Raw genomic sequence first — 23858 nt, 5'->3', positions numbered from 1 at the left:
TTCACTTTCACTTTTCACTTTCATGCATTGGAGAAGGAAATGGCAACCCACTCCAGTGTTCTTGCCTGGAGAATCCCAGCGATGGGGGAGCCTGGTGGGCTGCTGTCTATGGGGTCGCACAGAGTTGAACATGACTGAAGTGACTTAGCAGCAGCAGCGGCAGTCAGATTGGACAGAATTTGAATTTCTGTCTCAGTACAAGAGGCTATTTTAATGTTCAGTTTTGACAGTTTTATAACATACCTAAAGTTTAAGTTTGTTTTGGATCAAATTTATTCATTGGGATTTTTTTTTTTTAAAGCTTGAATTTAGTTTGCAATGAGTTAAAAATATTAACATAGGATAAAGTCGGTGTTCAACAAATTATTTGGGGATTCTTCAAAGTTTTCACTCAAAATTTTGAACAGGAAAAATCCAGAAATATTAAAATCTCTTAAATTAATCATGCTTCCTTTCTCATCTTCAATTGAGAGATCTTTATTGAGAAGCAGTAAATATAATGAAATTACAGTGTACTAAACTAATGTAGAATATCTCAAGAGGTCTGTTTCAGTGATTAAGCACAGTGGCCTATTGGAATAAAAAACTTTCAAATCAAGGTGACCTCAAATCTCTTAAAGTAAAATCTGAACCTTAGCTTTTGTCTTATTTTTATCTCTTGTACTTCAGCTTCACCTCTAAGGCAGAGTTACTACTTGACTCTCTAGTATGTTTAAGTGTATATGTGAGCAGATGGGAATGGGATATGTTTAATAGAGATCTAACTTCAAGTTACATTATAGATTTTATATGACCTCTCCTTGATAATTATTTGTTGTTGTAAGTGAAAAAAGCTGCTTAAATGAACGAATCATCATAGTCTGAGCACTTGGAACTAGTTAGTGTCAATAAATGAAGGATATAAGTCCTGATAATGAAAGTTCAAGCTAAAATCTCCATGTTATGCAAGCTCCCACTGTTAATGAAAACATCTTGTGGGGAGGTATCATTACTGGATTTCCCTTTTTTCTTTGGTCATGGACATATTGCCTGGAAGTATTGGTTTTCATGTTTCTTATTTTGAAGCCTTACAAATGTGTTTACCCTAAAGTTGCTATTTGGAGTTGCATAAAATTCACAAAGAACAATGTGAAGAAGAGATAGTTAAGAAATAAAGCTAATATCTTAGGAAAGAGAAAATGCAGAGGATAAGGAATGCTTTAGAACTGAACAGGTTGATTGGTAAACGCTTATATTAATTCATAGGTAAAATTTCTAAATTGTTTAGATTCTCAGATCTGGTATTAGTTTCATTTAAACATAGTGAGAAGAAACCAAGACATGGGCAAGATACAGAAATGATCATACAATATGATAAATAGCTAATATACAGGTTATTAAAATTATGCTAAAAGAAATTTGTTTACTCTGCTGCAGAAGGGGAGAATGAGCAGACTTTGGCTATGTTTAAACTGATGGGTAGAGTCAGTTCCCATTTAAGGCTCTGAAAACTCCTTCAAGACCCAACTCAAATTCCTTCATGTCTTCTATATGGCCTGAGTCTCTCCAATAGTATCAGAGAGTTTTTTTCTATTTCACCACATTATTTTTATCTCCTTTTTTGCACTCTTTTTACTACTTTGCCTAGTGTTAAAGTTAATGGTAGAGTAGAAAGAGTATAAATATTAGGGTAAAAACCTAGTTTTATTTTGAAATGTATAGAGATATCAAATCACTATATTGTATACTAGGAACTGACATAGTATTGTAGGCCAATTATACTTCAAAAGCAAACAAACAAAAAAACCCCCAAATTTATATGTATAGGGAGATAAGATTTGTGATTACCAGAGGTGAGGTGTGGTGGGAGGGGGAATTGGACAAAGGTAGTCCAAACTCCAGTTATGAGATAAGTTATAAGGTAAATAAGCACTAGAAATGTGATGTACAACATGATAAATATGTTTGACGATATATGTTATATATGAAAGTTAAGACAGTAAATCTGAAGAGATCTCATCACAAGGAAATGATATTTTTTTACATTTCATTTATTTTGTAACTCTATGAGATGATGGATGTTCACTAAACTTATTACGATAATCATTTTGTGATGTATGTAAGTCAAATCATTATGCCATACCCCTTAGCTTATACAGTGCTCTATGTCAGTTATATCTCAGTAAAACTGGGAAAAAAAATATCATTTGGCTTAATAAAAGCTTTGGTGATTCTTAAGAGAAAGGCATATAGAAAGAAAAGCCAGATTAGAAGAAAAGGCCAAGAGAAAGAAAAATTAAGGAATTATTGTTTTATGAATTAAAATTATGTATTATTAAAAAATAAAACAGCTTAAACTTTCTGAGTCTCAGTTTACTTGCTTTTAGAATGGAAGAGAAATAGGAACTCCTGTGGCTCTTGTGAAGCTTAAATTGAAAAGGATGAAGTAACTGACACTGAGTAGGCGTGTAGTAAATGTCACTATCATTCCCATTTTTGAACTTTATGTCTAATTTCCCTGGTAGTCTGTAAGTTATTTTAGAAATATGTTTTATATTCAAAGTGCCTTGTGCGTAGTAGGCTCTAAAAGATTGTTTGTTGAATTTAGTTTATTGCCCTGATGTGAAAGTTTAGCATTATTTTCTATTTCTTTTTCCTCTGTCACCCTGGATTGAGATAAATATGTTGCTTTCATGAAATTAAGGATTTAATTCAGTAGAATGCCATTATATTGTGACTTATTCCACAGAGTTTGAAATAGTAAGGGTCAAATCATTTCCCTGGAAACTTAATTATATTCTATAAAATTTTATTAGCCTGTCTCATAGCATTATAGTCACAGCGGAATTCTGGTGTGTTTAAGATGGTGAAGTCTCTATTTAGAGATCTTTATCTAATGGCACACACTGAGAATATGGGAAATAAATGACATAAAGAGAGAGTAAATGCAAATGTCTTGCAAATGGTATTACTTTGACATTTTCAATCACTAATCTTTTAAAGTATGTTCTAATTTACTAAGATAAACCAAGAATTCAATTTATTGTGAGATCTTTTTGCTTAATTAATTATTAGTAGCAGAACAATATTCTGTGATACACTGCAATTTGTCTCCTTTGTGTTTATGTAGTCTCTGACTTAAAAATGAATGAAAGCATTCTGATTCAGCAGAATCAATTTAATAACATGTCTGTTATAGAGCAGAAATGAATAAATGTTTGCTGAACATGCTACATATGCTTCGATCATCAAAACATTCATTTTCCTTTCTTCTCAAAATATAAGATCTGACAGATCTTCCTGGCTGAAGTTTGTTGGGTACCTATTCTGCATAAGTGTTTCTATAGAGACAAGTGGGTACTTTTACATAAATTTGTTTCCATGATTGGGATGTGAGAGATCTTTTAATATTAATACTTTCTCATTATTAATGGAAATTATACATTCATTGTAATTTTTTCTTTAAGGGTAGCATTGTATCCTAAACCATGAAAAGTAAAAAATTTTTAAAATTCTGTATGTTCTTTTGTTACAATGAGGACTAAACAAGTTTCTCATTCATGCAGCAATGTTGCTTGTACTTAGCATATAGTTTCTAATTCTTTATAGTCTTTGTTAGCTGGTTAGGAATTTGAGAAAAATCTGCTGCTATCCTAATGATTTACTTTGTTTTCAATTTCAGTTTCAGAGGACGTTTGAGTCTCTTAAAAATGTTTCCAGCAAATCTGATCTCCAGAAAACCTACCAGAAGCTTGGGAAGGAGCTTGAAAATCTGGACTATTTAGCCTTCAAACGTCAGCAGGTAGGACTCAGAGCTCTCCTTGGTGGAGGGTGTGAACACTTTAAGTCTTCTCACCTTTCTGCCTGTCAGAGGTTTAGGTGGGTCTGGGGAGACTTATATTCTAATGTCTGAGGCAGAAATAAGTTGTGCTGTGTGGTGCTGACCTGCTGTGTTCTTATTTTTTTTTTTTTGCAGCATTCAACATTGTCCTTGCTTTTAGATGTGCACTTTGGGGGTTTCCACGTGTGTCCTTATACCTTTTTTAAAGAAAACTCCTGCTGGTTTGTGAGGGTTCAGCTATCCTTTGACAAAGGATGCTTTAGTGACATAAAGGGAACCTCTGTGGCTTGAATAGATGGCTTTTATATTTGACAGGGGGATACGTGAGGAGAAAAACCACCTCAAGATCAAGAAAGGATGTGAATGTACATACAAAATTAAAGAAGGGAATCATAAATATGCCAAATAATTTTTTTTTTTTTTTTGCTTAGTTTAGCTTTAGTTTTCTTGTTTGATCTCTGAAGCTTAGTAAGTTTGCCAAATGTGTAAGGTTAAAGAAAAACATGCTTTACAAATGCAAGTGTTTCAGCCTCTTTGTATAGACCACTAGACAAATCAGAGCCAAAATGGAATTTTATAGTGTTGCTTTTAGAATTGGTATTTTGTAGTATTAATAATCATTAAATTCTCTGTAGTTTGTAAGATATTGCTATGGTAGATAGCTACTTTTTCCCAAACTGGATCCCCCCCTAGTTTTTCATAGCCACTAGGTGTCAGGATTGTCAAGCTTTTACTTGGGCTGACCGTTTATTCCAATCAGAACAGCCAGTTAAATGTTTAAATTATGTTGCATGAAATTTGGGAATGTGCTCAATGATGGATAGCGTCTAGAAAAATGACTAAGTGGCTGACTTGCATGGCCAGGCATTGAGTCCATTACTTAAGAGACTTGCCTGTTAGTCTGGCAGATGGTGTGGCTTTCTTGACATTGCCTAATTTACAAATTTCGCATCTTTTGAAAGGGGGATTTCAAATCAGTATGTCCTATATAAACTTTATGAGGTCAACATAGTATGGCCTAGAAATAGTGACTTGAAAAGAGACTTGTGTTCTAGGGTTTGCTTTATCACAGACATTACATGGATATTTAACCTTCTCATGGTCTTATTTTCCTAGGAGTTACATTTGTTTTGTAGAGTGTTTGGGGGCAAATGCAGTATCTCTGCACATACTTTAATTCATATGAAAAAGGACACAATATCCATTTATTTCTTTATTCTTGTATTAGTGATGGCCTATGTATTAACACATGTAAAAGAAGCAGTCACAGTTACTGAGAACTACTCCAGTAAGCTCCCAAATGATACTGCTTAAAATTCATACTGTGAATCACTGCTCCAGCCTATGTAGTTTTTAGTACAGTTTTGTTTCCAAGAGCCATATTTTACCACTGGGGGGTATTGGAGTTGGCAGGCAATAGTCACTGTCCTCTTCTCTTATCCTTTCTCATTAGCACATTTTCAGTGATTAGATTCCTACATTAGCTAATTGTGAATCTGGAAAATTGTGAATGCTTCAACAGCAGAAAGGCAGAGCTCTGGGAGAATGGCATTGAAAACAGACAGGTAGAGTGCATGTGTATGTGAGGAAAAGACGGGCACTTGGGTGTTTATATATGTGTACATATGTGTATGTGTATATAAATCATATATGCTATTTATTAAGTGACAACTGTATGCCACATAGTGTGATTAGAACATTTATGGATTAGATCATTAAATGCTTATAACAATGTAATGAGATTGGCCTCACCATTTTACAGTTGAGAAAATTGTTTAGAGAGTTAAGTAACTTGCCTAAGGTCACTGGAGAAGTAAAGTAAAGCTGAGCTTCCAGTAGAAATCAGTCTGACTCCAAACCTGGGCTGTCCCCAATATCCCTGCAGGGAGACAAACTGGAGGGATAATAAAGCGAGGCATTCTAGGTATGTGGTATGAAGGCAGTTTCAGGAGAGGCCAGATCTGGGACTTAAAGAGACATTTGAAAAGGGACTTCTGATGAGAGGCAGAAAACAGGGGCAGTTCTTTCCTCCTCTCTCTCATGCAAATTGTTCAATATATACAAAAACACAAAAGGACTTTTGAAAGAATATCTTCAGAGCTAAGAAAATATGTAAAACTTTATTTTTTTAATGTTTATTATTTTATATGGCTGCATTGGGTCTTAGTTGCGGCACATGGGATCTTCATTGCGTCATGTGAAACTTTTGTTGTGGCCCACAGTCTCTCTAGTTTGGTGTGAGAGCTTAGTTTCTCTGCGGCATGTGGGATCTTATTAATAGCTCCCTGACCAGGGATTGAACCCACATCACCTGCATTGCAGGGTGGATTGTTAACCACTGGACAACTAGAGAAGCCCCTAAAACTTTACTTTTGTAGTCTTTGAGTGTTATATCTAGTAATTCTAGTCCAAGAAAATTTATGCACATAAGGCAGTTTTTTAAACTTGAAATGTCAAATTCTTACAAAATGAACTTACCTGCATGCATAGCATATTATCAACCCTTTGTTTTACTTGGTTCTGTCTTTCCCTGTATCTAGTAATCATTTTTTTTTTTTTTTCTGTCTGGAGAAGATGGAAGGGGAATTGGAGTGAAGTGGTTAGAAAAAGGATGGTAGAGTAGAAAGTCAGGGATCAAAGAGTAATAAAAAAAGAGGGAAAGGGATAGGAGGAGAGGGATAAAATGTTGGAAATGAAACTATACTTGGTGTTATATTATAAGTTCTAGTAGGTTAAAGCATTGATTTCTGAAGAATAAAAACCAAAAAAGTCTCAAAATAGAAAAAGGGAAAATAAAAGAGGATTGCAAGAAGACATACTGAACAAGTGAGATGGCAGAGAAAAGACAAACTTTATTTCCCATTAGCTTCCAAATGTATCAAAGCTTCCTAGAAATTTGTAATATTAACCAAGTTCTTCTGCGCCAAAGCCACAGAGGTTTTGTGCTTACTGGATGGGCAGGGTTTAAAGAGTCAGAATATTAGCTTTTTTTGACTTAGTGGGATTTGCTTTCATGTCCTATCCTTGTTTCCTTGCTTAGTCATGTCCAACACTTTGTGACCCTATGGTCTGTAGCCCGCCAGGCTCTTTTGCCAGTGGGATTTTTCAGCAGTCATACAGGAGTGGGTTGTCATGCCCTCCTCCAGGGGATCTTCCTGACCCAGGAATCGAATGCGTGTCTCTTGTGTCTCCTGCATTGGCAGGCCGATTCTTTACCACTAGCGCCACCAGTGAAGCCCTATCCTACACCCCTACTCCCTGCAAAGTCCCCCAAACCTCTAAACACACACTATAAGTTTCTCCTCCTGGAAAAGATTCAGGTCTCTGTAAAACTGTCGTTCAGCAAGAAGGCTTCTGCCTTGTAGGAGAGGATGCTTTGTACCAGAGAATTAGTCATGCTTTGTTCCCTGGTCCAACCACATTTATCATTTCTTTTTGTGACAGAACGTAAGCTCCATAAGGGCAGGACCTTGTCTGTCACCTTCAATGCTGTATCTTCTGCAGTGCTCACAACAGTATCTGACCCATGACAAATACTCAATAAATACTTGTTGGTACTTTTATCACTGTGAAGAGGGAAGTATGCCAAAAGTTTTGGCCTCAGATTAGAGGCAACTAAAATTGATATGTTTTACTGTACTTTTAAAATACAGAAGGATATTAACCCTTAGGCTTCCTGGATGCCAAAAGCTGACATATTGCTTCTTGCCGTATGTATTATTTAGGTTTTCTCCTAATATATTCCATTTTCCATCTGTTTCTTTAAACAAACACAGAACATCAAGGCTACCTTATCTATGTATTAAGAATTCCCAATGAACTATAATTATTTTCTTGGACTCTTTCATTAGATTTTATTTTATGTCCCATTCTATGATATTTTAAAGATCATTTTGAGAGATTTCTTTCCCTGGGCCAGATACGACCCGGGAATACTTCGTTCTATTCTTTTACCGTTTTTTTAAATGTGGATTGGTGGTGATGGTTATAGTGTTTTGTCTCCTAGGTGTAGATTAGCTTTGCCTTTCCTTTCCTTTTGTTTCCTTTCCTTTCCCTCTCCTCTCCTCTCCTGGTGGTTTTTCCAGGATGAATCTGTCTGAAGTAAATGGGTGCCAAAGCCTTATTAACCGAAGAATCTGAAGACTTTGAGTTTGTAGTATATCTGGACATGCAATGTTTGAGTTTACCTACTTAGACTGCTTGGTTTTTATCCTCCTGGTTGATGATATATAAAAGTACTAGCAAGATTTAGCTCTTATGTAGAACCCAGGTTTATGTATTAATTCGAGAGCTTATAAATAAAGAGATTTTCTTGGGGCTTTGCTTTTTGGAATAAAATAAAGTTTGATATTCTGGTGGTGATTTAGTTGCTGCGTTGTGTCTAACTCGTGCGACCCTGTGAACTGTAGCCAGCCAGGCTCCTCTGTCCATATTTCACAAGCAAGAATACTGGAGTGGGTTGCCATTTCCTTTTCCAGGGGATCTTCACAACCCAGGGATCAAACCTGGGTCTCCTGCACTATAGGTGGTCTCCTGTATCGCAGGCAGATTCTTTACTATCTGAGTCACCAAGGAAGTCCTCTCAATACTTACAATATTAAAAATAACATTATAAGACACATCCTGTTTCCAGAGGCTTCTGAGGTCCTTTGGTATAAAGTTGACATTATTAACTTGAACTTTATGTAGACTAAAGCACATTTATACACTGATGAGAAAATATGTAAAATTAAAATGTACTTCAGATGCATATCCATGTTGGAGCACATCAGGATCTCTGAATTCCCTCTTGTCTCCCTGATCATGGCATGCTCTTCTTGTCTTCTGAACTTTTCACAGGGTTCATAAACTTGAAGTTTTTTATATCTAGCCCTTTTATATTTATTTAATTAATTACTAATCTTCCTTTAAAGCCAAACTGAAGTCTAGTCTTCCTCACGACTCTTTATCCTATGGCTTTCAGTCAGTATGTAAACTTCCTTCTTTGTCACTCTTAGCTTTTATCAGTGTCATTCAATTTAACATCTGAATGATTACAGACTTCTTCTGTAGTTTCTTCTTTTAAAATGTTAGGAAAGTAATACCTAACTTATAACCTGTTTTGAGAAAGCAATATATAAAGTGTAAAGTACATATATGCTTTAAATCCTTTAAAATACATAAAGTAATCAATATATAAGGGACTTAGCATTGTGCCTGATTTGTGGTTAGTATAATTTGTAGTTATTATAGTGTTGTTTTGTATAATTCTCATCAGTCTTCATCCTAGATGGTTGGTAAGTTCCATAAGGATATGCTCTCTTTCATATGCTTTTGTACTTCACATAGGGTTCAGCACTGTTATGAACATATGGAATATAATGGTTTTGGACATATGTAGCAGTGGTTAGTGATCTCTGTCATAAAAATGTTGATACCTTTTGAAAAGGGAATTGCAGTATTTGGTTCTAATGGGTGTGTGTGTGTTTTAAATATGTATATTTTATTGAAGTATAGTTGACTTACAATGTTTCAGAGGCACAGCAAGGTGATTCAGTTATATAAAAGCACATGTTATTTTTGAAAATTTTTTCCATCATAAGTTATTACAAGATATTGACTATAGTTCCCTATGCTATACAGTAAACTTTTGTTGCTTGTTGTATATCTATTTTTTAATTCGAAATCTAGCATTCTATTCATACTAAGTCAAACCAATGGAATCAAATGTCATAATTTTTTTATTTAGGCAAAAATTCATAGGTTTTCTACAGTATATATAATACATATTTATATATATATGTATAAACAACTTTTCTACTACACTTGATAAAGTCTTGAGAAAGAACATAAAAAAAAAAGAGAAGAGATGGAGAAATTGGAGAACATAAACGAAATGAAGGGACTTCCCTTGTGGCTCAGAGGATAAAGCGTCTGCCTACAATATGGGAGACCCGGGTTCAATCCCTGGGTCGGGAAGATCCCCTGGAGAAGGAAATGGCAACCACTCCAGGACTCTTGCCTGGAAAATCCCATGGACGGAGGAGCCTGGTAGGCTACAGTCCATGGGGTCGCAAAGAGTCAGACATGACTGAGCCACTTTACTTCAAACTAAATGAAATGGGAGCACTGAATATGAAATAGAAAATGTGAAACAAACTAGATAAAAGTAGAAGATCCTCATATAGTCAAGTTGTTTTTAAACATGACTGCTTATTAGAAACATCTGGAACTCTGGAGAAAAAAAGCAATACTTGAGCATTTTTATTTTTCAAAAATTTTCAAGATAATTCTGATATGTTTCTGGATTTTAAAAACTGATTACAGGTTTTTATGGTAGATACTAGTTTTGGTGGCATAGAGTTCTTATTTTTCTGTTGACCAATCATGATACAGTGGTATTAAGTGAGTAATAGTTATGTAATCACAATAGTAAAAGATGTTTATCAGTTTTCACAATCAGTAGCCAGACAAGAAATAAAAGATAATTACAATTGCAAGTCATAATGGGAACTTGATTAACTTAACAATATAAAATAATTACATACAATTTGGAGTCAGGGAGAGTGATGTGGTAAGCGGAAGTGCATACATGTGCATATTTGTGTCCACCCAGCCAGTTTATGTCTTTTGTTGGTGCATTTAATCCATTTTCATTTAAGGTAATTACTGATATGTATGATCCAGTTACCGTTTTCTTAATTGTTTTGGGTTTTTTTTCTGTCGTCTTTCCTTCTCTTGTGTTTCCTGCCTAGAGAAGTTCCTTCAGCATTGGTTGTAAAGCTGGTTTGGTGGTGCTGAATTCTCTTAACTTTTGCTTGTCTGGAAAGCTTTTGATTTCTCTGTCAAATCAAAGGAGAGTCTTGCGGGGTAGAGTTCGTGGTTGTAGGTTCTTCCCTTTCATTGCTTTAAATATGTCATACCATTCCCTTCTGGTTTGCAGAGTTTCTGTTGAGAAATTAGCTGATAGCCTGATGGGAGTTCCTTTGTATGTTGCTTGTCATTTTTCTCTGTTGCTTTTAATATCTCTGTCTTTAATTTTTGTCATTGTGTCTCAGTGTGTTCCCCATTGGATTTATCCTGCCTGGGACTCTCTGTGCTTCCTGGACTTGGCTGACAATTTTCTTTCCTATGTTTGGGAAATTTTCAGCAATTATGTCTTCAAATATTTTCTTAAGTCCTTTCTCTCTCTCTCTCTTCTCCTTCTGGGACCCCTGTAATGCCAATGTTGGTGCATGTAATGTTGCTCCAGAGGTCTCTAAGTCTTCCTTTCTTTTCACTCTTTTTTCTATATTCTATTTTGTGGCAGTGATTTCCACCATTCTGTCTTCCAGGTCATTTATCTGTACTCCTGCCTCAGTTATTCTGTGATTGATTCCTTCCAGTGTATTATTCACCTCTGTTTATTTGTTCTTTAGTTTTCCTGGGTCTTTGGTGAACATTTCTTGCATTTTCTCAACCTTTGCCTCCATTCTTTTTCCAGGATCTTGAATCATCTTCACTATCATTATTATGAATTCTTTATCTGGAAGGTTGTCTATCTCAATTTCATTTAGTTGTTTTTCTGGGATTTTATCTTGTCCCTTCATCCGGGACATAACTTTCTGCTTTTTTATCATGGTTAACTTTTGTAATATTGTTTTTGGTTTAGCTGCTGTAAGACTGTGCTTTTTCTGTCTGCTGTCTAATGGATGAGGTTAAGAGGCTTGTGTAAGCTTCTTGATTGGAGGGACTGGTGATGGGAAAAACTGGGTCTTGCTCTGGTAGGCAGGGCCTTGCTCAGTAGAGCTTTAATCCAATTATCTGATGATGGGTGGAGCTGCACTCCCTCTCTGCTAGTTGTTTGGCCTAAGGTGGTAACCCAGTCCTGGGGTCTGCAGGCTCTGTGGTATGGTTGATAGTGAACTCCAATAGGGTTTACACCAAGGGGGACCTTCCAGTGCCCCCATCCCTGTGGGGAGCCCCTGCTGACCCATGCCTCCACAGGATGCCCTCCAACACTAGCAAATAGTCTTGGGTCAGTCTCCTGTGGGGTCACTGCTTCTGTCCTCTGGGTCTTGGTACACCCAAAGTTTTGTTTGTGCTGTCCAAGTCTAGAGTCTCTGTCTCTGCTAGTCCTCTGGAAGTCCTGTAATCACAGCCTGCTGGTCCTCAGGCCAGATTCCCTCGGGATTCCCAGTCCCTTTGTCAGATCCCCAGGCTGGGAAGCCTGATGTGGGGGTCAGAACCTTCATAATAGTGTGAGAACTCCTTTGGTATTATTGTTCTCCAGTCTCTGGGTCACCCACCCAGTGGGTATGGGATTTTATTTTGTCATGACTCTGCCCCTCCTACTGTCTTGTGGCTTCTTCTTTGTCTTTGGACATGGAGTATCTTTTTTTGGTGGGTTCCAGAGTCCTGTCGATGGTTGTTCAACAGCTAGCTACAGTTTTGGTGCTCTTGCAGGAGGATATGAGTGCATGTCCTTCTACTCCACTATCTTGAACTGGAAACCCTCATGTGTTCTTGAGGTAGTGTCTTTTGATGGGTAGTAAAATTAAGGTACTGAGTACTGTGTCATGATTATCTGTGACAGAAGTAGTGTATTAGACCTAATGTCCTGACTAAGCTCGAACTCATGTGATAATTACAACACATGTACCTAAACTTCCCCTGTGGTTCCAAGTGGTATCATTCAGTAAAATACTGTTTTCTCTTTAGTGATGATGTTTGGGAGTGAACACTGCCTTTTTCTTTTTCTGAGCTGAGTGAGTTAATTCCTTTAGATAACTCCAAAACCTGAAGCGTATATAATACATTATAGAATAGGGGTTGAATTTAAAAAGACCCCTTAACAATGAAGAAAGAGAGAAATAAATCAGATGAATTTTATTTAGTAAAAATGACTGCAAGTTAATACCTTGCATTAAGAAATAAAATCCTAGATAGATAATGACTGACCACATAGAAAAGAATCCCAGGCTTACCCTGGAACTCAAGACTTCTGCGGGACACAAGACAGCAATGTAGTGTTCTTGTGAAATGAATGCTTATAGCAAAACAAAACAGATAGTTTTTAGGCTGGTTGTTTTTGTGCTATAGCACATAGAGTAGAAGAAGAAATTTTAAGTATTAGTTTTTAGCCATGTAAAGGCTTATAGAAATAAAAATATTATGGATCATCTTGGATAAGGGGTTATTCAATGTTGTTGTACTGAGAGTTTGTTTATCTGTAAGTACAGTGTAAGGGAAAACTAACTTCCCATTTTGGTTAACACTAAAATTTAAGTTGAAAATATATTTTACTTAAGAACTTTAAAAATAAAGTACACATGCTTATGGGATTACTTAGATGCAGTCTAAGAAAGAGTGTAATGGAAGCTGAATGAATGTTATGAGGAGGTGCTAAACTTCTAGAAAGAGAGTTCTATAAGCAATAGTTTCACTTCATTGGCCTTTATTGGGTGAAATATGTTAATAGCTCAATTGGGAGAAGATCCTTCTCTTACTTATTCTGTAATTAATCCAAATATCTTGAAAGAGTTCTGATTGAATTATTGCTTTTAAGAGTAAGAGAACCAAAAACTGCTGCATTAAAATATTTATGTCTATCTTAGATGGTATTCTGTTTCTTATTTGCCAAATCAAGTAAAATGGTTTTTTATGCCATGTATAAAACTGTTTCTGAAGATTCCAAAGCATTTCAGACATCATTTAAAAACTGAATAGATATTGAAAATGTTGGATTATAATACAGTGTGCTACAAAAAAGTCCAAACAGTCCAAATATGCTTTACTCTGTCCACTGCATATGCAATTCTCTTTTTATTCAATTGCACATAGCTGTTTGTCTCACAGGGAAAAAAAGATGGCATTAAATTTATTCTTCAGTTTTCTGATACAGAGAGAAGTTTGGGTGCATCATTCAAGGTTGTACTGAATCAGTAGCAGATTCAAAATTAATATTCATATTTCCTAACTTCTAGCTTATTGCAATAGCCATTCAACCATTTTCACTCTTTCATAAACTGCAGATCTTTATAATGTGATTTCATTTTCTATAGCTATAGTATGAATTTAAAACACCTTATGGAGTTTTATAGAAGAACCCTATTCTTTATTAAAAAAATGATCAAAATGATGCATATTATATACTTGTTCTCCTTCTAAACTGTGATTTCCACATTGTATACAGTTAATAGTCATGACAAAATAAGTTTATTCTATTAAACTAGTAAAGTAAAACATTATAGAGAAATCTTTTCAGTTCTAAGGTTTGCTATTCTGTTTCCATCTGTTTTCTCCAGAGTTTAGTTTATTGGTGGCAATTAAGTAGAGAGCTGTTGAATCAAAAATGCACTAACTGACTTTCATGCACCAGAAAAGATTTATTAATTTTTTTTACAAGGTTGTTTGCTATATGACAGTTTGCCTTATGGGAAGCTTATAGCTACTTTATAGTGAGGAATGCTTATTGAAATAGTTACTTCTTTGTTATGGGTTGTTTTCAAAATTTACAATGTGGATAAGAATTTTAGAGGTGGTAAAAAAAAACTTTAGTAACTGCATTCAAGTGGCACTTATTTGTTCATGTCTTATATTGACATACCTAAGTCTATAAGATTGTCAATAAAAGTTGGTATTGATGAGAAATAAAAATTCTAAAAGAGTTAACTCTGAAAATGATATCTTCTCTAGTTTGTTTTGTAGTTTGAAAGTGACCTTTGTGTACAAATGAGATAACTTTTCACTGCTAGGATTGTGACCTCTGGTGGCTTAAGATGAAAACCAAAGAGGATGTAGAAGAGTCAGTGAACTTCAAACTAAAGAGTCTTTGTGTGTTATTCCCTCAGTCATATCCCACTCTTTGTGACCCCATAGACTGTAGCCTCAACAGACTTCTCTGTCCATGGAATTCTCCAGGCAAGAATGCTGGAGTAGGTAGCCATTCCCTTCTCCAGGAGATCTTCTGGACCCAAGGATTGAACCTGGGTCTCCTGCATTGAAGGCAGATTCTTTACTGTCTGACCCACCAGGGGAGAATTCATCGAACTTGACTGTTATATTTTAGATGTGAAAAAAAATGAGGCACAAGGGGATTAGATGTCTTGTACAAGGTTATATACTTTGTTAATGCAGAGCTGGGACAATAGCAGGAAGCAATATTTTCTTTGGTTCTGTTCTGAGGAACCAGGGTCCCATACATAGGGTCACAAAGAATCAAACAGGATTGAGCAGCTACACTTTCTTTTCTTTCTGAGTCTTTTAGCATACATCAGTCAGTTGTATATTGATCCTTTGGTATCTCTGGTTTGTATTCTGAATGTAATTATAGGTACACATATATGTGTGTGTGTGTGTGTGTGTGTGTACTATACAAACTGTATTTGACATTGAGTTGCATATAAATGGAAATCATTCAGTAGTGCCATTTTTTGAAATGGAAAGACAAAGCAATAATATTACAACATTTTAGAAGAGGTAAGGATCATATGGGGCTTTCCCATGGCTCAGGGGTAAAGAATCCACCTACAATGTGGTATCCGCAGGAGATGTGGATTGGATCCCTAGGTCGGGAAGACCCCCTGGAGGAGGGCAGGGCAACACACTCCAGTATTCTTGCCTGGAGAATCCCACGGACAGAGGAGCCTGGCAGGCTACAGTCCACGGTGTCGCGAAGAACTGGACTCAGCTGAAGTCACTTAGCACACAGGGCACAGGGATTATTATATGCATCACCCAGTTCAACCACTTCTGTACATGGATATGCAAATAATTCAGAAAAGGTAATTTTGTTCTTTTCTATTGCATAGGAATTTTTATTTCTTTGATAATACCTAGATCCTGTGCCCTCTAAATCAGCGCTTCCTAAACTTTAATATGTATACAAATAGCAAGGGGAATTTTGTTGTAGTACAGATTTTGATTCAGTAGATTTAGAGTGAGACTGGAAAGTTAAGCTCCCCAGTGATGCTTATGCTACCCTTCCACAGTCCACAGTTCAAGTATCAGTGGAGTTTCAGTACTAAGTTGCAGGAGAGCATTATTTCTAGTTGTGTCTCAAAAGCCTAGTACAGTCCCTGGAACATAGTAAGTACTTAATAAATATCTTGGATTTGAGTTATCGTCCAGTAGTAAGATTCATGTCAATGTTTGGACATAGAAGATATTGCTCTCCTACTATAATTTCCTTCTCACAAATTTTATAGTTTATTTTGATGTTTTACTGTCATGTGAAAGGACACATTTATCCACATGCATAGTATATTTTTATGGATTACATATTTCAGTAGTTGTAGAAGTTGTCCTTTGTATATTTTTGCTGCAAGTGAAAGATTGCATATGAGGACAGCTGAGTGTAAGGTACAAGTTGCTGAAGAAGTGAGAATGTAGTATTTTAACCTTGCAGTGTTCATTGTGATCTGGCCAGACTGACCATGGGAAAAGTTGGTATTGATTCAGCAGAATTCGCTCCAGAAAAGTAAGCTTGGTCACATGCTTACTATACAACTGATGAAAATTAAAGTCTCAAACACATTCTTGTTAAATTGGTGTATCCAAGTTGTGTGTCTCTACCTGAGTGTACAATCAGAAAACACCACAATGACTGTCACTGTGTCCTTGTCAGGCAAAAAGATGACTGCTATCGTCCTGGCTCTCTGTGTTGATAGTAGGGCCTGGAGCATGCCTAGAGCGCCACTGGCTAAAATTCAAAGGAAGTGTTGATGCTGCTTAGACGAGGGCAATGGTTCTGCTGACAGCAGAGCTTTAAACTTATGCACACACCAATCATGCTGCCTTTTGAAGATGTAAAGCTGTTTGTTTGTAAGGGACTGATTGCCAGAAGGCTAATTTAATATGTAATGAGAGATTTCAGTTTTTCCTTTATTTTTTAAAAGCATACTCAATTTTTGCTCTCTAAAATACCATATTTGGTAAGTTTCAAGTTTTCCATTTAGGAGGAAGCTAATCAGCTTTTATATTATTTCTCATGCTCCAAATGTGACAGGAGTAGAAACACATGCTGAAATACATCTAGGTGAGGGCAAATAGCACCAGAAGATGAAGCAGGATCGCGGCTTGCTCTGCATTTTGTTCAGTGATTTACAAACCTATGTATATCTATAGGTTTTCTTCCATGCAATCTGGTTTCAAATGGCAAAAAATTAATCTAGTTAATATTCTTCAGTCATATTACATTTGAAGTGAGATATCTTTGAATTTTTGCAATGTAAATAGCTTTTCTTCTATGAGCAGCTGATAATTGTATTCATTGACCAAGTTAATCATATTTTGCTTAATATTTTTAACATCACCTAGGGGCTTTTAGCAAGATGCCACAACCAACCTATAATTTACACTGTAGTCTTCTCTTAACTGTATTTTTATGAATCTGACTTTTTCTCTATTGTATCACACAGCATTAATACATGCTAATATTCTCTGTATAAACGCTGCTCATGTTCTTATAGCATCTGGTTGCACCATAGTTAAGTATTTATCATGTACTCCATTACAAAATCTTTGTTCCCAAGGAGCTGTATGAGCCTATTAGGTATATACACAATTAAGTAGGTAATGATCTGTTGCTGCATCCATTCAGCATCAATGGCTGACCTGTGGTTGATTTTCCAAACGTAGTGCTGGTTGCTGATAGGAGTTCCTTAGATTAGGGGATTAAGCTGTTTTGATTATTTTGAGGGCCTTTTTTGTGCTCTGATTTTAAGTTGCATATTTTGTAACATCACTTTTTGCTTCATGAAGAAATTATATTATTTCCCCATTCTGATTTAGATATTGATATTTGTGACTATTGTGCTAATCTCTCTACCCAAACCTTGGAAATTACTGAAATCTTTCTTGGTACTTTCAGTTGTGCAGAATGAATGGTACACCAGATGTTTCATCGCAGATAGTTATATATTTATGTCTTCATCTTAAATTTATATTTGTAAAATTAAAGGTAATTGTGTTTAGGTCATTTCCAGAGCTTTAATGTTAAAGTCATTAAGAATAGTTAGGATACTTTGACAGTTTTGTTAATCATCACCTGTGAATTTCGAGAAATGAAGTGTGGTAAATTACGCAAGTTTTAGAGCTTCTTTATCAGTTTTTGAGTAAAAAACTGAGTTCAAAGCTTGTTTTCTCAGGATTTTCCACTTTGGATCAGAGCAGCGTATCCTGGGGGTATCACGTGAATAAAGAAAATTTTAGGCAAGCATCAGTGTGCATTTTTGAGAAAAAATGGATAGAAACTTTCAGCTTGCTTCTTGCTCACTCTAATAAAAACATGTCTGTGTTATACAGTAAGAGTAGACACATTTAAGGTCAAAATACCAACTGGGGAATGATGTTTATTTTACTCAGGACATGGGAAACATTAAATCTAAAGACTAAGCTGAAGTAAATGAACTAAGTATACCTGGAGTTTGTTTTGAACTTAGAAGAAACTATCTTTTGGAATATCTTTGAAATCTACCAGGTAAAACAGGGAGTACATAACTCCTGGCTTAAGATATTTAAGATATTTGACCTTTTTTAAATGCTTAAATATTGGGCTACAATTAGATCCCTGAAAGAGAAAATCAAAGTATACCAGCAGTGGGGTGTTTATGAAGGAAAGGAAACTTCAATTAGATTCTGTATTAAGTAATGTATGATAAGTAAGTAAGCCCTTGTGAACATGTGGTGCTCACGAGAGACTTGTATCAAAGGCTGTACATTTTCTTGTGTTCCATACATCTGTTTGTGCAAATAGATAGAATATTTTGATAAATTTGTTACTCTGTAGTTAAAAAGGGTTTGGAATGGTTTATTTCTTACCCTTAATTTAATAACCAGTTGCACACATTGCTGCTATAGAAAATTAGTGATTTATTAATGTCACTGGGATATAAATATGAAAAAAGTCAAAGATGAGAATTTTACAGAATGTTTGTATAAGTGGAATAGATATTATCATCCTGCATTTTAAAGATATTTCTGCGTTGGTTCTGTATAAGACCTGAGATCAGTGAACACAATCTAAGATCTTGGAGTAGACTAAAAAAACTGATGATGATACTAAAGAGCATGGGTAATTATGAGTATTTTTAGGCTAGATAGAGTGATAACATTATTTTTATGAAATTTGGCATTGAAACATTTATTTTGAAGACTAATAAGCTAAACAAAGCATTAACACTCCAGAATAATAAAAAAAAATAGTTAAGATTAACATATAGTGTGTTGAAGGTGAGATAGTCTCTATGAGTGCTTGAGAAAAATACGTGTATCAGAGGAATTATAGACACCAGGAATAATATATAACATTATTATTAATGAAAATTATGATCCACATTTCTTATTTATAGTTTTGATGGTGAATTTTATTCCAAAATTGATGGAATTAGGACAGTGGCAAGAATTTATTTCATTGCATCATGTTATAAACAATTAAAAATTTCTTCATAACAGATAACCATGTTCTCAAACAATGACTCATACCATATCTATCCACTTACATGAATATTCTCCTTAACTCAACCATACTCTAAAACTGGCTTTGCAAAAGGTTCTCTTGGGCTAGGACTGGAATAAGCAATAGGGGATGAGAGCATTCTGCTGAAAAGGAAACTCAAAACTGTTATGGAGTGATTTGGGAAGTTTGGATTTTTTTTTAAAGAAAATGCATTAAAAATAATGAGATAATGTATTAAATCTTATAAAACCCTGAAACTTGGCTTTAGTAAAGGCAGAAAATACTTTGTTATTTTTTAAAATATATCTTCCTCCTAAGCACTAGCATGAGCCATATATTCATGAATAAAATCCCCACCAGCATGTGAGGTTAGTTTATTGAAATTAAAAAGGCATGTGTAAGTCTGTCACCTAGCAAGATAAAAGCTGTGTTCTCTATGCATGGAAACCATTTTCTACTAGAAAGAAAAAAATAATAGAATTGTAAAGTGAGTTTATGGAAAGAGGATAGACTCTTCCCAGCATTATGTAAATATTTTCTACTAGGGCTATCTGATGTAAGAAACATACTATGTAGCAATTCACTTTAATAAAAAATAGTTGATAATTGTTCACAAAACAGCAGGATGACTTTTTAGTGTACATAACTGTTCATTTACAGATTATTGACAGAGAGGTTGGAATGCTAGGAAGACACTGCCTATTTGATACTCTACAGTAATAAAGATTTCCCATCTCTGAAGCTGTAGGAATGCCTATTACACAGGCTAGTTCTTTAGGTTACCTAATTCTTACAGTTACTATGTGATGGGAATGTTCTTATAGGGTTACGACCTGAGCCTTGCAGTAATGGTTGAAAACAGGTTATATTTTGATAATGTCCTATAAGAACAAGCCTGTTCTTTCTAGTCCCTACTCCCTCCATTCTTTCCCAGTTCATTATGAAAAAGACTGATATGGAATTCCTAATGCTTAATGGGTAGACAGTGGGATTGTCTGAAGGGATTGCCAAAGACACAGTATAAGAAGGGGTGTGGATGAGCACATTGTAGACATAAGGGAAAAATGAGTTGTTGGTGGGGGAACTAATGGTCTGGAGGGCACACGGTAACTGCTAAAGGAAGATTAAGATGGGAGATTGATATGGAAAAGTTAGAGTTCAGGGTAATATGGAATTGGGGTTACTTTCCTGGAAGCAAAATGCAAGATCGTGTGGTGTAATTTTACTTTGAGACATTAATTATATACTTTTTCTGTTTTCTCCCCTGGACTGCTCACACTGAAGTATCAAAAGAAGTTTCAAAGAAGTTTTAAAAAAGTTTCAGAGAAGTTTCAAATCAGGCATACTTAAACAAATTTTGCAAATACTTAATATCGTATAAGGAGAGGCAAGTAGGCATAACCGGATTGTCTCATCCTCTGTTTCCTGCCACCCTAGGAAACACCCCCCACACTGGGGAGATGGAGGAGAATTTGATGAGAATAGACCAAACTTAGATATTGTTTTTGTTTCTGTCTCCTACCACTGTCTGTACTCAGTTCAGTTCAGTTGCTCAGTTGTATCCGACTCTTTGTGACCCCATGGACTGCAGCATGCCAGACTTCCCTGTCCATCACGAAGTCTCAGAGCTTGCTCAAACTCATGTCCATCAAGTTGCTGATGCCATCCAACCATCTCATTCTCTGTTGTCCCCTGCTCCTCCTACCTTCAATCTTTCCCAGCATCAGGGTCTTTTCCAATGAGTTAGTTTTTCGCATCAGGTGGTCAAAGTATTGGAGTTTCAGCTTCAGCATCAGTCCTTCCAATGAATATTCAGGACTGATCTCCTTTAGGATGGACTGGTTGGATCTCCTTACAGTCCAAGGGACTCTCAAGAGACTTTTCCAACACCACAGTTCAAAAGCATCAATTGCTTGGCAGTCAGTTTTCTTTATAGTCCAACTTTCACATTTATTTGTGATTACTGGAAAAGCCATAGCTTTGACTAGATGGACCATTGTCAGCAAAGTAATGTCTTTGCTTTTTGACATGCTGTCTGAGTTGGCCATAACTTTTCTTCCAAAGAGCAAGTGTCTTTTAATTTCATGGCTGCAGTCACCATCTGCAGTGATTTTGGAGCCCCAAAATAAAGTCTGTCACTGTTTCCATTGTTTCCCCATCTATTTACCATAAAGTGATGGGACTGGATGCCATGATCTTAGTTTTCTGAATGTTGAGCCTTAAGCCAGCTTTTCACTCTCTTCTTTCACTTTCATCAAGAGGCTCTTTAGTTTCTCTTTGCCTTCTGCCATAAGGGTGGTGTCATCTGCATATCTGAGGTTACTGATATTTCTCCTGACAATCTTGATTCCAGCTTGCTTCATCCAGCCTGGCATTTCTCATGATGTACTCTGTATATAACTCTTTAAAGCTGTTAAATATACAGCCTTAACCTACTCTTTCCTTATTTGGAACCAGCCCATTGTTCCATGTCCAGTTCTGTTGCTTTTTGACCTGCATACAGATTTCTCAGGAGGCAGGTAAGATGCTCTGGTACTCCTGTCTCTTTAAGAGTTTTCCACAGTTTGTTGTGATCCACACAGTCAAAGGCTTTGGCATATTCAATAAAGCAGAAATATTTGTTTTTCTGGAGCTCTCTTGCTTTTTCTACGATCCAAGGGATGTTGGCAGTTTGATCTCTGGTTCCTCTGCATTTTCTAAATCCAGCTTGAACATCTGAAAGTTCTTGGTTCACATACTGTTAAGCCAGGTTTGGAGAATTTTGAGCATTACTTTGCTATCATGGAGAATTTTGAGCATTACTTTGCTAGATTGTAATTGTGCGGTAGTTTGACCATTCTTTGGCATTGCCTTTGTTTGGGATCGGAGTGAAAAATGACCTTTTCCAGTCCTGTGACCACTGCTGAGTTTTCCAAATTTGTTGGCATATTGAGTGCAGCACTTTCACAGCATCATCTTTTAGGATTTGAAATAGCTCAACTGTGATTTCATCACCTCTACTAGCTTTGTTTGTAGCGACACTTTCTAAGGCCCACTTGACCTTGCACTCCAGGATATCTGGCTCTAGCATCGTGGTTATCTGGGTCATGAAGATCTTTTTTGTATAGTTCTTCTGTTTATTCTTGCCACCTCTTCTTAATATTTTCTGCTTCTGTTAGATCCATATCATTTTTGTCCTTTATTGTGCCCATCTTTGCCTGAAATGTTCCCTTGATATCTCTAATTTTCTTGAAGAGATCTTTAGTCTTTCCTATTCTAATGTGTTCCACTATTTCTTTACATTGATATCCAAGAAAGGCTTTCTTATCTCTCCTGGCTATTCTTTGGAAGTCTGCATTCAGATGGATATATCATTCTTTTTCTCCTTTGCCTTTAGCTTTTCCTCTTTTCTCAGCTATTTGTAAGACTTCAGACAACCATTTTGCTTTTTTGCATTTCTTTTTCTTGGGGATGGTTTTGATCACAGCCTCCTGTACAGTGTTACGAACCTCTGTCCATAGTTCTTCAGGCACTCTATCAGGTCTAATCCCCATGAATCTATTTGTCACTTCTACTGTATAATCTTAAGGGATTTGATTTAGGTCATACCTGAATGGTCTAGTGGTTTTCTCTCCTTTCTTCAATTTAAGTCTGAATTTTTAATAAGGAGTTCATGATCTGAACCACAGTCAGCTCCTGGTCTTGTTTTTGCTGACTTTACAGAGCTTCTCCATCTTCGGCTGCGGAGAATATAATCAGTCTGATATTGATATTGGTCATCTGGTGATGTCCATGTGTGGCGTTGTCTCTTGTGTTTTGGAACTGTCTGTACTACTGTCTGTAGTACTGTCTCCACTACTCTCATTTTGATAGGGTGGGAGATATGATATTAGCTTATCTGAGATGACCAATGAATCCTAGATCTAATCTGAGAGTAGAAAGGTTTCTGAAGATCTTAAGTCAGAGTGAGTTTTTCTGCCATGCTGTCAGCCAGAATATTTTTCCAATTCTGAATTAGTTTGGGAGGACATCAGATAATTTCCTTGGGACCTGAAGGTAGAGCAGGATTCATCTAAGAGAGGGAGTCAGGGAGGCTTGTTGCGTGGAGGCAACAGGGCAGCAGATAAAAGGATGGGTGAGGGGGATTGTAGCTGACCACGGGTATCACAGGATGCGGTGGGAACTGAGAGCCACAGACTGTCCAGTTGTCACACGGGCGAGTGCTCGCCAGTGCTGAAGACCAGGTGGGTGGAGTTGCTTCAGGAACGGGAGGCCCGTGACGGACCAAGGCAGATCCAGGTGGATGTGTAGATGGCTGTATTCCCAACTGTCCTGTGTTGGCAGCTGAATGAACCCTTCTGTCTTAGACTCATCCCCAGGGAGGAGGAATCAGGAGAAAAATCTGAGAGAGCGATTTAACTTGAATGTGATTGAATTGAGTGTGACTGGGAAATCACTGAAATGGACTGACTTTGCTTGAATGGGATTAAATGAAATTTCTGCTCTGAGCAAAGTAGGGCTTGGAATAAAGAAATTAATTTTATTATAGAAAAATTTGTCCATTATACTCTAATAAAGCTGAAAAAACCCAAAGTTATATTTTTGCACCTTTGTGTTCATGTTTGTGAAGTTTGTATTTGC

General features: G+C 36.4%; 1 protein-coding gene across 5 annotated transcripts in view; it reads left to right on the top strand.

Annotated features, from left to right (window-relative positions):
• CTNNA3 (catenin alpha 3) overlaps nucleotides 1-23858 on the top strand; it is a 1812800-nt gene that overhangs the window by 171855 nt on the left and 1617087 nt on the right. For all 5 annotated transcript variants that reach the window (XM_043926199.1, XM_043926196.1, XM_043926200.1 and 2 more), the window contains exon 5: nucleotides 3662-3781. In XM_043926199.1, coding sequence (XP_043782134.1) covers nucleotides 3662-3781 — 120 coding nt within the window. The remainder of the gene's footprint in view (nucleotides 1-3661; nucleotides 3782-23858) is intronic.

The sequence above is a fragment of the Cervus elaphus genome, chromosome 15 (assembly GCF_910594005.1).
Source record: "Cervus elaphus chromosome 15, mCerEla1.1, whole genome shotgun sequence".
Taxonomy (NCBI): Eukaryota; Metazoa; Chordata; class Mammalia; order Artiodactyla; family Cervidae; genus Cervus; species Cervus elaphus.
Note: the sequence above shows the minus strand (reverse complement) of the source record. Positions and strands in the feature narration are given on the sequence as shown.